Genomic DNA, 18228 nt, shown 5'->3' with positions numbered 1-18228 from the left:
GCTCTGTATACCCCGTCTCGTTGGTATAAAGTACTTTTGACCAGATTTATTTTAAAGTCAGCTTAATGACCATATTTAATTTAGCAATTCTTAAATACAGTAACAAAGATTTTGACTAACTGACTGAACCGATTTTCATAACAAACAGACAGACCTAACAACTACTCTTACAACAGGTATATGACTAACTGATTAAAATTACTTATCTTTTCAGTCATAAAAAGTCATCGGCCAATTCCACTTATTTATCAACTAGCTGTTCCCGCGACTTCGTCCGCGTAAATTTCGATTTTTTCCGCGTAAACTTATTTGCAGGCAAACTCATGCCTTGAGTTCATTCAAATGACGATTACTTTTTTTTTAGTGAACCAATTTTGATGAAACATCCTTTAAATGTTTTTCTGAGTTAAAACAAAGCAATTTTAAGTAAATTGATTCAGTACTTTCGGAGATAATCGTGATCATACATACAAACAGACAGACAGACAAAAAATAAAAAATAAAAAAGTTTTTGCTTTCTATTATTCATTCTAAGTGTCCCTCTATCCATTTCAGTCAAAAATACTAAATGTACAGACAAAATATTTTTACTGTTTTATGAGATGTATATAGATAACATGGCTTTATGAGTGTGAGGTCATCGACCCAACATCGCCATCCCCAAGGGATGGGCGGCCACACCTACCACTTCTAATGGCGGAGTATCATGTGAATTAACGTAAACTCCGACAGGTAATAAAACGCCAGTAATATAACATAGCTAATAGTATTACCTACTTTTATGATGAGTTTATTAGTTCTTATCGTTTATGACTAGCTACTGTTCAGGGATTCGCCCCCGCGGGAACAAATGAAACTCTTATGCAAATGAACATACATACATACATATGATCACGTCTATATCCCTAGCGGGGTAGACAGAGCCACCAGTCTTGAAAAGACTGATAGGCCACGCTCAGCTGTTTGGCTTAGTGATAGAATTGAGATTAAAAAATAGTGATAGGTTGCTAGCCCATCGCCTAACAGAGGAATCCCATGTTTATAAGCCTATCCCTTAGTCGCCTTTTAAGACATCCGTGGGAAAGAAATGGAATGGTCCTATTCTTTTTTGTAATGGTGCCGGGAACCACACGGCAAATGAAAATTATGTTAAAAAAAAATCACTAAATAAAGTTTTATTTATTTATCCCAAACTCAGTCTACCTTTACATATAAATCAATATAATATTTCATTTTCTCTCAAATCTTAAGCAATAAGTACATAACATAGTTAAGATTACGAGAGACTGGTGTCTGAACAAAGCAGATGCTTGTTTCTCAGAAAACCAGCATCCCCCACTTGTGGTTAATATAACTCATGGTATCTCAATGTGCAATCTAATATGTCATATAATCTCATAAGTACATACATACATAGATACATATGGCCACGTCTATATCCCTTGCGGGGTAGACAGAGCCAACAGTCTTGAAAAGACTAAAAGGCCACGTTCTGCTATTTGGCTTAACGATAGAATTGAGAACACACTTAAGAGATTTGTATTTTATGATTTAATATAGGGATAGGCTTATGAACTTAGGATTCTTCTTTTAGACGATGGGCTAGCAACCTGTCACTATTTGAATCTCAATTCTATCATTAAGCCTAACAGCTGAACGTGGCCTATTGGTCTTTCAAGACTGCTGGCATTGTCTACCTCGCAAGGGATATAGACGTGATTATATCAACGTCTTCATCCTTACGTCCGGAAGGTCATCAACGATATTTATCCATTTTGACCTGACCTCTTGACGCTTGAGCGTTGATATGTAAATCAATCATTTTAGCTATAATTTACTTTTGTTACGGGTATAATATTGTGAAAGTGTATTCGTTTGTGAAGGTAATTGTTTATTTTAAGCAATTATCTTTACATCAGGGCTTTGCTTCTGATAAAACTTTCGAATATGCCTACGCGCTTGCGTACGTTTCATAGAATTTTTTTACATACATACATAGATATAGTCACGAGTATATACTTTGCGGGGTAGACAAAGCCAAGAGAGCAAGCACTTACTTAAGAGAGACTTACTCATGGAATTGATATACAAATAGTGACAGGTTGCTAGCCCATCGCCTAGAAAAAGAAGAATCTCATGTTTATAAGCCGATTCCCTTAATCTACTTTTACGACATCCATGGGAAAGAAATGGAGTGATTCCATTATAAAGTGTCGAAAAACCACACGGCTTTCCTTTTAAACATCCTAATATTGTATATACATATTTTGTTATTATTTCTGTAAATAGCGTCCGCTGATACGCCTATTTAATTGTCAGGTCAGTCGGTGAGTCAATTATAGTTCGTTCAACTAATGGGCTGGCATCAATGTTAATGGGTGGACTACGGTGTCCGGCTGTCTACTGTTCAGGGTAACCTTTTAAAGTTGTTTTGTGCCATCAGTGATCCATTAATTTATCAAAAATATAAATAGAGTACCTGTTCATAATGAAATATGTATTTCTTTTTTACGATGCCAGTCTTCGTTCGGTCTATGTCTGCTTTTTTTAGTATAATTTATTAATGTTAAACTATTTATTTATATAGGTATTGTTTCCACATATATATATAGTTATTTTGTTTTCATTGTACGTATGTCCGTGATGCCTTCCCGGGCACCCCCGGAAGATCAGCGCTGGCGTGTAGCATATTGTTTACAGCCAGCATTATGCTGAGGGGGTACCGTTTCGGGAGCACCATACTACATGTCTATTTTTGTACATATTATTGTTTCTTTTTTTTGTCTTTTTGTTATGGTATTTTACGAACGTTTTCCTTTTTTTACTATAAGTTATACCTGAAACTTAGTGGCTTTCAAGGTGAACAAAATAGGTATTAATTACATGAGCTTTGGTGAACTTTAAACCTGTGTTTACCTAAAAGTTTTCACAAACTGTCAACAAATTAATAAATAAAAGCGTTTTACAGGGATCGGGACTAGTAGAAATACATTATAATCAAGCTTATATCCCTTACGGGGTAGACAGAGCCGACAAAAACTCGTAGGAGGAATGGGTGAGAGGAAGGAGGAGTGTGAGTCGGAAAGTAAGATGTTTTGCACGTGTATAGCCGTTAAAGTTAGTATTTAATAATCTGAAATTTGATATTAATAGGTACCTTGATCAGGAGACGTTTTGGTAAAAGGTCAGGTCAAGAATGCCCGTTACCGACGAGAGTTATGAATGTGGATGAAGCGAAAGATGTATGCAGGGATCGTTGCAAGTGAAAAGATGTTGTCTCTGCCTACCCCTCCAGGAAATAAGGCGTGATTTATGTATAAATGTTGATATTGGTATAGGTCGGTACCTCACTTCGCAGCAAAGAAATATGACGACTAACCGAAAACCATTACTTCTTATGGTGCAATCCAGTAATAAAGTACTTATATATATGGTACAGACATACAGACTTCAATATACTATAACTGATGTGCATACACAAATTTCAGTACCTACTTTTATATTCAGGATTACTTATCAAATACCGTGTGGTTCCTGGCACCAATAGAAAAAAGAATAGGAATACTACATCTCTTCCTCATGGATGTCATAAAAGGTAACTAAGAGACAGGCATATAAACTTGAAATTCATTCATTTAGGCGATGGGCTAGCAACCTGTCACTATTTGAATCTCAATTCTATCTTTAAGCTGAACGTAACCTTTACTCGGCCTGAAGACTATAAGTACATTAATATAAGATGAATGAATGAAATGAATGAATTATGAAATTAAGCTAATCTTACAATATATTAAAAAAATATTAAGCCAACTAAATGTGGCATTTAAGATCTTTTGACTCTGTCTGCCCAGTAATAGATAAGACGTTATATTTAAGTTTATAAAAATCTAAGAACAAAAGTATATGTTGTTTTAGTTTTAATTTTGCTTCTACCAAAATCACTACATAGTATAAAACAAAGTCGCTATTTTAGTCTGTTTGTCTGTATGCTTAAATCTTTAAAATTACGCAACGGATTTTGATGCGGTTTTTTGTAACAGGTAGAGTGATTCAAGAGGAAGGTTTTTATGTATAATTTTGTCCGAATTTTGCACCCGTGCGAAACCGGGGCAGGTCGCTAGTGTTATATAAATTGGTAAATAAATAAATCAGTTTATTTAAAAAACAAAATTAACCGACCTTTTATATCAAAAAAAAAATTGTCTCTATAAATAACTGTTACAAGTTTGCACAAAACCTTCAGAGCGTTAATGCATCTCGCACATGGCCAGTTATCCCTTATACCACCACCAAAAAAATATCTGAAGCACTTTTCAGTAATTCAACATTATCTCGGCAACATGTTCTTCCATTTGACCCGAGGATTCAGGTAGTCCTTTTAAACGACCTTCCTACACATATTGACCTTTTCAGTTATAAAATTCATGGAGTTTTTATAGCAAATCATTACGGGCGAACCTTCTAAGGGCCTTGGAAGTACTTGAAATATTCTGAAAGGGTCTGTGGGTGGAAACGTTGACATAAACGTGAAACGAATAATCATTTGTTATAGTTTCCTGTGTACATACATACATATAGTCACGCCTACATCCCCTGCGGGGCAGACAGAGCCAACAGTCTTGAAAAGACTGATAAGCCACGCTCAGCTGCTCGGCTCAATGATAGAATTGGGATTCAAATAGTGACAGGATGCTTGCCGATCGCCTAAAGAAAGAATCGCAAGTTTATAAGTCTATGCCTTAGTCGCTTTTTACGACATGCAGAGAATGAAATTAATGAAAGCATGTTTAGGTTGACTAAACAAATATATAAAGGAGAGTGTGGAGGGAAAGGTCGGAATGAGAAGGCCTAGACGAATGTATCTTGATCAAATTAAGGACGTCCTAGCAAAAGGTCAAGTCAAGAGTACCCTAAGCCGCCGAGCTTGCATGAAGAGAGTTATGAAGGTGGATGATGTGAATGAAGTTTGGAGAGATTGTGGCAAGTGGAAAGATATAGTCTGTGCCTACCTCTCCGGGGAAAAGTAGTGATTTCATGTATGTACTAGATGTGCCCGCGACTTCGGCCGCGTGGAATAGTAATTTTGGGCATCATTGAAGCCCTCAAGGAAGAACAATTTTCTCCGTTTTTTTTTTCACATTTTCTATTATTTATAGTTGCAGCGTGATGTTATATAACCTAAAGCCTTAATAAATGGTCTATTCAACGCAAAAAGAATTTTTCAATTCGAACCAGTAGTTTCAGAGATTAGCGCGTTCAAACAAACAAACAAACTCATCAGCTTTATAATATTAGTATAGATGTTTGTTTGAACATGTATCCAGTTTTAGGATCGCGTTCATAAAAAGTTTAAAAGTATTTTTTTTTTTCATTGCGTTTAATTAGCATTTTAGGCCCAAACTAATTACACTGCATCGTTGATAATGAACTGCGCAATTTGTGTTACACATATAGACAGGATCTATGTTAAGTGGTTTATGAACAGAGCTCATGAACTCTTTTAACAGCCTCTAAAGACTTGAAACAACATGGCTTATTGGTAACTACATACATATGGTCACGTCTATATCCCTTGCGGGGTAGACAGAGCCAACAGTCTTGAAAAGACTGATAGGCCACGTTGAGCTATTTGGCTTTAAGATAGAATTGAGATTCAAATAGTGACAGGTTGCTAGCCCATCACCTAAAAGAAGAATTCCAAGTTCATAAGCCTACCCCTTAGTCGCCTTTTGCGACAACCATGGGGAAGGGATGGAGTGGTCCTATTCTTTTTTCTATTGGTGCCGGGAACCACACGGCACGGCATTTGATATACGTAATCCTGAACATAAAAGTAAGTACTGAAATTCGTATGTCTTCCGCCCTATCAAATCTTTTAACGACTCTTCAATAAACGCGGGAAAATTGACAGAACTTTATTTCATTTATAACTATAATTTTTAACACTTACCTGTACTCGCTATCCCCACAAGGACCACAGCCACGCATTGCCACCTCATCTTTTGAGCACTAACAATCACCACTTAGATTAAAGTTTATACTTCAAAAGTTTTACGCGAGTATTATTAGGGTTGGGAAGCGTCGGGCATCCGCGAGTTGGAGAGTGAGACTAACGTTACCATCGGCGTTAGTCAGAGGAATAATTGACGCATGCGCGTGTTCTCAATCAGATGTATGTCTGTCTGTCTGTCTGAATGTTTATTTGTAAATGAATAATTGTTGAAATTTGATTTGTAAACGAATAATTTTAAAATCACTTTTTGGCGATACGTATATATTTTTTCACCTCTTTTTTGGCTTAGCAGCTGATTTTGTCCTGGTCATTATTTAAGAGGAAGTCCCAGTTTCGTTTTCGTTACAAGATTGGAGTAGATCTATCAGTGATTTTAACTTTTGCGTTGCATTATACCAGTCTGCTGGTTATCATTTTCACGCGCTCGGTGACGACGTATCGTTGTAACGTGATTCGAAACGTCCGAGATAAAATAAAGGAACGTTACGTGCGCGTTTAATACCTTTATTATTTATAAATAGATCTATAAGTCACGTTCAGATTATTATGTACCATAATTATTAGTTTTGTTTATTATATTACTAGCAGTGCCCGCGACTTCGTCCGCGTGGAATAGTTGTTTTGGGCATCATTGAAGCCCTCAAGGATGAATAATTTTCCCTGTTTTTTTTTTCACATTTTCCATTACTTCTTCGCTCCTAAAAGTTGCAACGCGATGTTATATAGCCTAAAGCCTTCCTCGATAAATGGTATATTCAACACAAAAATAATTTTTCAATTCGAACCCGTAGTTCCTGAGATTAGCGTGTTCAAACAAACAAACTCTACAGCTTTATAATATAGGATAGGATCGTAAAGACTTCAATTAATCTATATACATATAGTAAAGATTAATTGAAGTCTTTACGATCCTACTTCAATAACTTGTCAATCTGTTTTCAATTTTGGTGGCGTACGACTGCGTATGGAACTGACCACACGGCTTAGGTTACCGAGACACCGCGTAAGTACCTATGCGGCAAGTGCGTTCGCGTGACGTAAGTACTTAAAATAATTTGAAGTGCGTGTTTTTAATTTCATGAAATTTCTGAATCTATTTATCCAATCACTGAGCTGTAAAAGACAAAGTTTATCTCCGTAAAATTATCTTGATGATAAAACAACTTTCAACCATAAGGATTAATATGCTTGTGTAATAATAATTCTCAAAACGCACCTTTGAATTTACATTATTTTTCTACGCACAAAATACCTTGTAGTTACTAAATTATAGAAGTTAGATATATCGTGTCGCGGACTTTTTTATAGATCTGCAAAAAACCTTCATTTTTGTAATACATTGTATGTCTGTATAATCAACAGTGGATCCAGCGCACGCACGGAAAGATTTTCGGTAGCGCTTTTTTTCCCGGATTACTTTATGAATGTTGAATAATCTACCTGAAAACTATGTCACTTTTAAAGGTCTATTCTATATCTGTGCCAAATTTTATCAAAATCGGACCAGTAGTTTTTTAGTTTATTCCACACAAACATACAAAAATACAAATCTTTCCTCTTTATTATAAGTGTGGAGTGTGGATTATGAGTATCCGCTTAATGATGGATATCTACGTCACTATCTAGGGGTAGGTTTCAATTTCGTGTCTACCAAGAACGACCTAATGTCCTGAAAATCCTGAAAAAGACAAGTTCAAATAAATGGCTTTAAGACTGAATTACGATTGTTTATGCACTTATTTGTAAATCTTCCACATTAATAAAGTACCGAAGAAATATCACAGTCAGTGCTTTAGCTTATAATTTGAATGAAAGGTCATGGGCTAGCAACCAGCTTCTAAGTCTCAATTCCTTTCTTGTGAGGCATAAAGAAGTGATTAACCTCTACTATGTTATATGTACCAAATTCTCACTTCATGAAATCTTGTCTTGGTTGCCTGGAAGACATAATGAGAGAACGGATAAAAATAGAATAATGCAATATGGCGCCTTTGGTACATAAGTAAAGAATAAGTTATTTTTCTTATAATGTATATGCAATGAAGGGTGTTCTATATTTCTATCTATGTTTTTTATTACCGGAATAATTTTCCTATCTTACTTTCCTGAAAACCATACGGATATCGTTGATCAAACATATTGTGATGACCCCTCTTTCCTAGAAGGGTAGGCAGAGAATATCGCTCCAATTGCCATCCCAGCATTGAATACTCCCTCCGCTTCATCCGCGTTCATCAAATTAACTATTTGTTGTAATTATCACGACACTATGTCATGCAAGAGGTTAAAGTGTTTAATTTTATCTCATGATTAGCCGGTTAGGTCTCGGAATTAGTATTCTAGATCGAGTAATAGTCTTGTTTACTTAGATAGTCTTACCTTGTTTTGATAAGCGTCAAAGATATTATATATTTCTCAGTTATTACTGTAATTAAGTAATTTCCTTTTTTCCTTCGACCCCTATCGAAATCCTATTACTATCCTATTTTTTTTTAACCTAATAAGAATCTCCTATCAAATTATTAAGATTGTTTCTTCCTTTCGTTTAATGGTAAGAGTGTTTGCGACTCGATTTCAGAGGGGGTTCATAACTTACGAACCGAATTAGTTTGGGTAAGTGAAAGCGAGCTGATTTTGTCTTTTTGAATTTATTTTAATTTCTAATTACATAATTTGAAAACTTATTAGTATTACTCCAAACCAACGGCCATAAATAATAGGGAACCTTTTTCACAAGTCCATTAAACTATTGAAAGAGAGTTATAAAAGTTATTAAAACACGAGTTAAATTAAAACTACATATTGCTGATATTACTTGAGATATCTCTCTCAAAGTAAGCTCCTTTGCCAAATAATTTCGGGTCAGCACAGTGAGTGACCTGCAAAGACATAGAAATAACTAGACCCCGCGAGCGCATACTGTTGGCATGCCAAATAAATGACGAAATAAAAAATATATTGCCGTCGAGACGTTTGATATTTGGCGTGTAGATTCCTTATGTAGTTTAAGGATGCACTAAGAGAATATTTCCCAAAATTCCTGCGGGAACGGATGTTTTTTTTTTTCATTTTTTTTTTTACCGTACGCTTCGGAGCATCTTTTTTCTCTTGGCTTTAGTCCCGGTTGCATCCTCATCACTCTGGAGAGGAGCCCAGGGAGTGCCTTGTAACCCAATGGACATTCGAACCTTATATGAGATTATACGAAGTACCAGCGTAGTATAAAAATTTACTATATGTCGTTTATTATTGAATTGTACTAGTAAAATTATCCTAATTATCGCTATGTTGACTTTTCACTTACTTACTTGTGCTACTACTTACTTACTTGACGAATAATTTTTTTTCAAATCTATAAATGTTTTTCTTTGTCAGATAAAGATAATGTCAAAACATAACGAATATCAGTGGCTTCTCTGCTCGAAAAGTTTGAACATAAACATGCTATTGGTCTCATGATAATAGGCTAGAAACCTGTCACTATCTCAGAATGTCGATTCCATAGTTCAGCCAACTAGATAAAATTATAGACGAGTTCGAATATAGCGTAAATTGGATCTGTCTACCCAATAACTGAAGAATTGTTGTGTATGGGTATCTAGCTAGCGCTATGTCTGTGACGGCCCGCATAAGTTAGCCGACTTGGCCGCGACATGCCAACTATATGCCAAGTTACATTCTCCTTGCGTCATCCTTAAAGTACTGCCCTACAAAAAACCTTGGGATCTGGAAGAGGTACTTAATAAAAAGTTCATGCTTTTGATCAAAATTAAGCAGAGTTGATCGAGAAGTAAATATAATAATATTGAGAGTAGTACACCGCGAGTAAACTTCGAGATCCTTTCTTAGCACACCCCTGAACCACAAGAAGAATCATATATACCTACATACACTACATCATCAAATTATACATACACTAGCTGTGCCCGCGACTTCGTCCGCGTGGAATAGTTATTTTGGGCATCATTGAAGCCCTCAAAAATGAATAATTTTCCCCGTCTTTTTTTTCACATTTTCCAATATTTCTTCGCTCTTTATAGTTGCAGCGTGATGTTATATAGCCTTCCTCGATAATAGTCTATTCAACACAAGATTTTTTTTTTTAATCGAACCAATATTTCCTCAGATTAGCGCGTTCAAACAAACAAACTCTTCAGCTTTATAATTATACATACATTAGTGTGAAAAAATGTCCTTGTGTTAGTATATCGAAACACGAGTCTAGAACTTACTTCAAGACTAACTCAATCTGTGTAATCTGTCCCATAAATATTTATTTCCTTGTATGTAAAGAACAACTACAATGGGCATGTGTAATGTGTCGAACATTTGGCCTTCAAGATCGTAAGTAAAGATTTGGGTATTATTGTCTGATAAGATTCGTGAAAGATATCGGTGCTAGGGAGTCCCCTGAGCTAGTTCTATTAAAATCTAAACATCTAAAACAATACAAATTATTGTTGATTACCTTTTATAGTTCTATAATTTTAGGTCCGGATTACATGTGAAATTCTTGTAGTTTTATGACATTTCAATCATTCGCCCGGAAATTTATTAGAGTGTATATTGTAAGTAAGCTATTTTCTACATAAAAGTTATTCTAAGCCCGAGGCAAATGCTTTATATCCGTAATTAATAAAAAGAAAATATTTGTACTTTTCTTGTAATACCTACCTTCATACATACATACATACATACATACATACATACATATAATCACGTCAATGTTCCTTGCGGGACAGAGCCGGCAGTCTTAAAAGACTGATAGGCCGCGTTCAGCTGTTTGGCTTAATGATGGAATTGAGATTCAAATAGTGACAGGTTACAAGCCCATCGCCTAAAAGAAGAATCCCAAGTTTTATAAGCCCATCCCTTAATCGCCTTTTACGACATCCATCGGAGAGATAGGGTGAACCTATTCTTTTTTATATTGGTGCCGGGAACCAAACGGTGTTGTAATATACAAATTCAAAAACTGTAAAGTAGTTACTAGCCCATCGCTTGAAAGAAGAACCTTAGGTGTATACCTAAACAATTTCAGTTAACAATATTACATATTATATTATATATGAGGTTTTGATACAACTGAAGATAGGAACATTTTTACATTTCTAATCGAACTAACAACCTGTATAAGATATACGCATTGTGAACATAGCTTAATTGAATGAATTAATAAATGTGTCGGCGTTTTCGTTTTTATGATAATTATCTCATAATCTGATGTGTCACTATCAAAACACTATCGTATTTTTAATCAGTCCATATATAAATACTGCATTGAAATATATAATCATCATATACCACTGTAGAAGTCACTCGAAGTCTGTTTAAAAAGAAAAAGAAATATGTTCAAAAGTGTTTTGTTATTCGGGTTCGCATTTGGTAAGTCATTATACCTACTCATAATGAATTCTTTAATTCTCACAGGGTGGACAGAGTCGTTTATAATCTAAACGGCCAGATGATAGCATTATGAAGTTTCTGAGTTTTATCCTTGATTCACTTCCATAATCTGAGTGGGAGAAGAAACAGGTGTTATATGAAACGAAAAATATTTAAAGCAATTAAATAAAATTGAATGATTTTTCTGTACGTAATGTGTGTAAAAATAATTAAAATGACATTAAAACAATTGCCATACTTCAAAATTTGATTCGCAATATATTTTTGACGTGACAACGTCTTATTATTCGATTGAGCCGGCTGCACGCACGAAAAAACATGACTCATGCGGCGTTACCTCGCTCTGAGGCGTTCCATGTAAGGCTTGAAGTGCAGGCGAGAGCGCGGAACGAGCGACGAAGAGGCACAATCGGCCTCTGCTTTCGGCAGCGTATACCTCCTTCTCTATATACATACAAATCAATAAAAAAAATGAAATTAAAATTTTCTTTTGAAAAATGCTTCCATTCCAACAGTATTTTTTTAAGACGTTGTCACGTTCAACTATCGTCAGTAAACCGACTTTATAGACAACCGTTTTTTTTTTGATATGGCAACTTATTGTTGAAATCCGGAAACAGTAATGTTTTGATTTAATATGATAATTATTGAGAAATAAAATAATTGTATAACAAAATGAATATGTTAATTACATAAGAATAAATAAATAAATACTGTTAATTGGTATACATATATCTAATGTAACATGACTGCAAATCTACACAAATATTATAAAGCTGAAGAGTTTGTTTGTTTGAACGCGCTAATCTCAGGTACTACTGGTTCGAATTGAAAAATTTTGCGTCTAATAGACCATTTATCGAGGAAGGCTTTAGGCTATATAACATCACGCTGCAACTATAAAGAGCAAAGAAATAATGAAAAATGTGAAAAAAAAAACGGAGAAAATTATTCATCCTTGAGGGCTACAATGATGCCCAAAATAACTATTCCACGCGGACGAAAGCACTGCTAGTATTAAATAAAATTAATTTTCTTAAATATTGTTACAGCGTTAGCTAACGGTGACCCGATCCCGACCTCAAGGGTGCTAAGAAATGGAGAATTCAATAGATATTACTTATACAACAGGTAAGATTACAACGTGCACTCACAAACAAGAACCTGCTTTTTCCTTTAATCCTCCCGACCTCACTTCCCTGAGAGAGTTGGGTGAGTCAGGCTTTTACAACCTTTGGGAAACCTTACCGGCTAAGCCTGGAGCCTTACGAATTTTACATCGCTGTTAGAAAATTATAGGCGTCGGGACGTGACGACCCCATCGCCCTCTGTGGAAGGGTTTCCTTCCCAGTGCAGTCAGTTTTCGGCACCAATACAAATAAGAATAGAACCACTTCATCTCTTTCCCATGGATGTCCTAAAAGGCCACTAAGGGATAGACTTACAAACTTAGGCCACTAAGGGATTCTTTTTTTAAGCGAAGGGCTAGCAACCTGTCACTATTTGAAACCCCACCCCTACCCCACAAGGATTATCGACGTGATCATATGTATGTATGTAAGCGTATTTGTTTGAAAACGGATGCTCTTGCGGTAAGGGAAGACTTCCTGGGACAGTTACAGGTACAGATAGGGAAATTAACAGGAATTTACAATTTATGACTGTGGTAAAAAAGAAACAGTGTGTCCCATGCAGAATATAAAGTTCAATATACTGAATGGCTAACAGACTTGGGATTCATCTTTTAGGCGATAGGCTAGCAACATGCCACTATTTGAATCTTAAATCCATTATCAAACCATACAGCTGAACGCGGCCTTACAGTCTTTCGAAGACTGTTGACTGACTCTGACTATCCCATATAAACATGATTATGTGTATGTATGTAAATTAAATTTTTCAGACAAGTTTCCGCAAGCGGTGTTCAGCTTACAGTGACTGGTACACCAAGCACTGACATATTACCCGGTGTCACTACGGTGGTTGTCATCCATGGCCACGGAGGGACCTACCAGGCTTCACCGAACCCTGATATAAGGAGAGGTAAGTCATACATCTATTTGGATCCGTCTGAAGAACTTCTTAATAAACTGGATCGTTTACAAAATGTCGGTCTCCGGATATTTTTGGAATTCTCTCCCCTTGGACACTACAAAAGCACAGACCCTCAACATATTTAAAAATAATGTAGGTATTTAAGTTCCTGTTCAGTTGAGCATTTAGATCGTCAGGCAATTTATCTTAGTTTGTGTATGTTTATTTATTAATAAGTTTATAAATATATATATTTAGTGGATAGGTACGAGTATATGTCTTTTATCTGTATTTCTTTTAGTATATTATTATATTGTTGCTAATAACTGTGACTTGCCGCTTTATATTGAATTATTTATTTCCTTCATTGTTTGCCGGTTGACTGGAAGAGATCCCTTCATGGGATAAGTCCGTCATTGCAACTGATAGTTGTTACACTTGATTGATTTGAGACAATTGATTGTTACTGTGTAAATTTCTATGCAATAAAGATATAACAAACAAACAAACAAACATCTTTCCGAATTACCCGTTAACACCCTCCGCCATAGTGCCTCGGGGCATGGATCCCGCTAAATTAATTTTCGTCTCTTTTCACAGAACTTCTTGAACTCGAAGAACATGTGAACGTGATAGCCGTGGATTGGTCGATTTACGCATCTATGTCGTACACTTCTGCCGATAACGCAATTATGAGTATTGGCGAGCATATAGCGTCCTTACTGGTCTTCCAAGATATACTTCCGGGAAATGTTCATATAGTTGGCTTCAATCTCGGAGCTCACATCGCTGGAGTGGTCGGCAAAAGCCTGAGAGGAATAGCTAGGATTACAGGTAATCATGTTTTTTAATGTTCATACATACATGTAATCACGTCTATATCCCTTGTGGATTAGACAGAGCCAACAGTCTTGAAAATACTGATTGGCCACGTTTGGCTTAATGATAAAATTAAGATTCAATAGTAACAGGTTACTAGCCCCTCGCCTAAAAGAAGAATTCCAAATTCATAAGGCTTTTCTATAGTCGCCTTTATATCATCGCCTTGTAGCACAGTTCAATCCGCTGTGTCTAAAGCTTCGCAATCACAAACCAACGTGATTTTCGTTTTACGAGCAAGCCGTGGGCATATTATAGTGGTCCAACGTCGCAGGTAGGGGTGTTGAAAGACAAGCTAGAGATTCAAGGGATGACAATAAGATTTATAACCCTAGCTTTACAGTTTTGACGAGAGCGTCGGTTAAGCTTAAGACCCGAGATCCAGCAAGTAGCCTGAGGATAGCGAGCTACACTATACTACTAAAGGTCCGGAGCACGTGCATCACAGCGGACACCTAACTTAAAATAATAGAATAGAATAGAATAGATTTATTTTCAAAATTGGATACAAGGTATCACTTCTTGACGTCACATAACTTATATCTAATTATAACTACTACCGCTTCCAAAGCGCATGTGTAGAAGAAGCGGCGGAACAAACTACACTGCAGCATTTTCATAGGACGTCAATTTACAAATATAGATCTCTTAAATCTAAATCGTGGACGAATGCACATTGTCTACATTAAAAAACATGTATGAATGTAGAACTGATTATGTCAATACGAATATTTCATCAAATAAAATAAATATAAAATAAAATATGTACATACTGTACAAATTATGTCAAGATCATGTCAAAAAATACAAAAGCATTTAAGAGGCCATTATGTCCAGCTCGGGCCACACATGTTTATCATTAATATAATCATCCGTGCTGTAATAGGCTTTCCTACAAAGCTCAATTTGAATATACTTTTTGAATTTTTTGCATTTCAGGCCTGGACCCCTCCACAACCACCACGCCCCTCGCCAGGACCGACGCTCTATACGTGGAGGTGATCCACACGGACGGTGGTAGTGCCCTCTCCAACGGCATGGGGGTCAAGATGGGCCACGCCGACTTCTTTCCCAATGGCGGTAACTGGCAGCCAGGGTGCGCCACCTTGGAGTGCAACCACAACCGCGCCTGGCAGTATTTCACTGCTTCTATAAATGACAACCCCTTCTTGTCCTACTGCTGCAATAGTATTTGGGAGAAGGACGTCAATCTATGCACTGGAACGCATCTGTCTATGGGGAATAACAGACTGTCGAAGACACCGTGAGTTTTTTTTTATTTTGGGTCCGAATTCCGGCCAGGTCATGGGGAAAGTTGTTTTTTTACGGATTGGTCCAGGTCTTGGATATCCATTTAAATACATACATACATATAATGACGTCTTTAATCCTTGCGGGGTGGACAGAGCCAACAGTCTTGAAATACCGATAAGCCACGTACAGCTGTTTGGCTTGATGATAGAATTGAGATTCAAACAGGTTGCTAGCCCATCGCCTAAAAGAAGAATACTAAGTAAATAAGCCTATCCCTTAGTCGCTTTTTACAACTTCCACAGGAACGAGATGGAGTGGCCCTATTTTTTTATATTAGTGCCGTGAACACCATATTAATTTATGTATTTACATTTACTATTTTATATTTATTTATTTTATAATTATTATATTACCTATATTTGAGTTATTATTCTAGTTCTTACTTTGGGGCTAACTCAATGTGTGTGCTTTGTCCCTTTCATATCTAAACTTATCCAGAAAATATCGTAAAAACTGATAACAAAAAGCAGGCCTACACCAATTCTAAGTTCCATTCATTAGTTTCAATACTAACCGTTACTCTTATTTAAAAGACGTGTGTTTTGTATTTAAGTACCTACCTATGTAAAATTTGTTTTTTTTTTCAGTTGTCAGAGTGGTATTTATCGAGTGAACACGGGCAATTCCTACCCTTACTTATAAACAAATAATCATGTTTAATTCTTGGAGGGGTATTCAGAGACTTCACGTTTCCCACGCCAAGATCACCTGATTCACATCGTTGTATCATATAATACTATTTTGTTAGATCACTGTTATGTATATATATACATACATAACAGTGAATGTATATATATATATATACATAACAGTGATCTTACAAAATAGTATTATATAATACAACGATGTGAATCAGGTGATCTTGGCGTGGGAAACGTGAAGTCTCTGAATACCCCTCCAGGAATTAAACATTAAACGTATATTGTATATTAAACGGAAATTTGTTTATTTTTAATAATTGCATTTTAATTTTAACCCATGAACCAAAAGGAAGGGATTCTCAAGTTTGGGTGACTGTATCTGTCGCTTTCACATAACCTGTGGAAAGTACAATTATACATACATATAATCACGCTTTTATCCCTTGCGGCGTAGACATAGCCAACAGTCTTAAAAAAGTCTGTTAGGCCACGTTCACCTGTTTGGCTTAATGATAGAATTGAGATTCAAATAGGAACAGGTTGCTAGTCCGTCGCCTAAAGAAGAATCCCAAATTTATAAGCCTATCCCTTAGTCGCCTTTAACGACATCCATTAGGAAGAGATGGAGTGGCCCTATTCTTTTTTCTAATGGTGCCGGGAACCACACGGCACCACAAAGTACAATTATCCAGGCCTAAGATATACTTAAAGTTAATACTATACTATAGACTTAAGGTTAATACTATTTTTACGTGTGCCGAGACGGAAAATGGCGAGGTAGTCATGTTTCTGGTCAAGAAAGGCGGCTTTTGAATATTTTTACTGTACGGGCCAGTATGACCGTGTGCACTTGAAGATAAAGTTTGTTTCTATAAGTAGGCAAGATAAAATCACTTATATTTGAAAGTTGTTTAATGTAAGACGACAGAAAATAAGATTAATTCACTTTGTCTCGACAACCGTTTGTTACGGTATTCTTAGCGCACTGACACGTCATCTATATACATACATATAATAAAACAGTAAAAATATTTTGTCTGTACATTTAGTATTTTTGACTGAAATGGATAGAGGGACACTTAGAATGAATAATAGAAAGGATTTTTTTTGTCTGTCTGTCTGTCTGTCTGTACGTATGATCACGCTTGAATGAACTGAAGGGATGAGTTTGCCTGCAAATAAGTTACGAAATTTAAAATTCTAAGTCATTTATCATTGTACGACAGTATTATCTATACTAATATTATAAAGCTGAAGAGTTTGTTTGTTTGTTTGAACGCGCTAATCTCAGGAACTATTGGTTTGAATTTATTTATTTTTTACTGGACCATTTATTGAGGAAGGCTATATACTCGTAACATCACGCTGCAACTATAAGGATCAAAGAAATAATGGGAAATGTGAAAAAATCGGGGGAAATTATTCATCCTTGAGGACTTCAATGATGCCCAAAATAACTATTCTACGCGGACGAAGTCGCGGGCACAGCTAGTATCAACTGAAATGTATATAATGGCTGGCGCCTAAAGTGTTTCGCGAGGTCAGCGAAATATGTATGTATGGTGGTACATTTACCAATAAATACTTTTTTCGGGATAAAATTATGTAGGTATGATTAGAATAGAATAGATTTATTATCAAAATTAGATACAAGGTATCACTGATTGACGTCACATCACTTAAATGTAATTATAACTACTACCGCTTCCAAAGCGCATGTGTTGAAGAAGCGGCGGAACAAACTACACTGCAGCATTTTGCATCGGACGTCAATTGACAAATATAGATCACTTAAAATTTGCATCATGTAAGCTGCTAGATTTATCATATTTACCTTTTACAAAGCGGCACTCCGCGTAATTGAGGCAGGTTCTGGCTGAAATAATCAACGCTAATGCATTTCGGTTTAAGTGTTCCTCTTCCGCTAATAACGAAATCTAA

At 36.1% G+C, this 18228-nt stretch overlaps 2 protein-coding genes across 2 annotated transcripts in view; one reads left to right on the top strand and one right to left on the bottom strand.

Moving 5' to 3' along the window:
* The window catches only part of LOC106129118 (neural cell adhesion molecule 2), a 98529-nt gene extending 92444 nt beyond the window's left edge, over nt 1-6085 (bottom strand). Inside the window, exon 1 of the mRNA XM_060947673.1 lies at nt 5951-6085. Within this exon, the coding sequence (XP_060803656.1) occupies nt 5951-5999 (49 nt within the window). The 5' untranslated portion in view covers nt 6000-6085. The remainder of the gene's footprint in view (nt 1-5950) is intronic.
* A 5157-nt stretch (nt 6086-11242) lies between these two features.
* LOC106129193 (pancreatic lipase-related protein 2) lies at nt 11243-16604 on the top strand. Its single transcript, XM_013327686.2, has 6 exons — nt 11243-11398; nt 12472-12550; nt 13323-13462; nt 14054-14287; nt 15272-15596; nt 16234-16604. The coding sequence occupies exons 1-6, from the start codon at nt 11362-11364 to the stop codon at nt 16286-16288; spliced, it is 870 nt and encodes a 289-aa protein (XP_013183140.1). The 5' UTR covers nt 11243-11361; the 3' UTR covers nt 16289-16604.
* Nucleotides 16605-18228: the final 1624 nt, after the last annotated feature.

Source organism: Amyelois transitella, chromosome 14 (assembly GCF_032362555.1).
Source record: "Amyelois transitella isolate CPQ chromosome 14, ilAmyTran1.1, whole genome shotgun sequence".
Classification (NCBI taxonomy): Eukaryota; Metazoa; Arthropoda; class Insecta; order Lepidoptera; family Pyralidae; genus Amyelois; species Amyelois transitella.
Note: the sequence above shows the minus strand (reverse complement) of the source record. Positions and strands in the feature narration are given on the sequence as shown.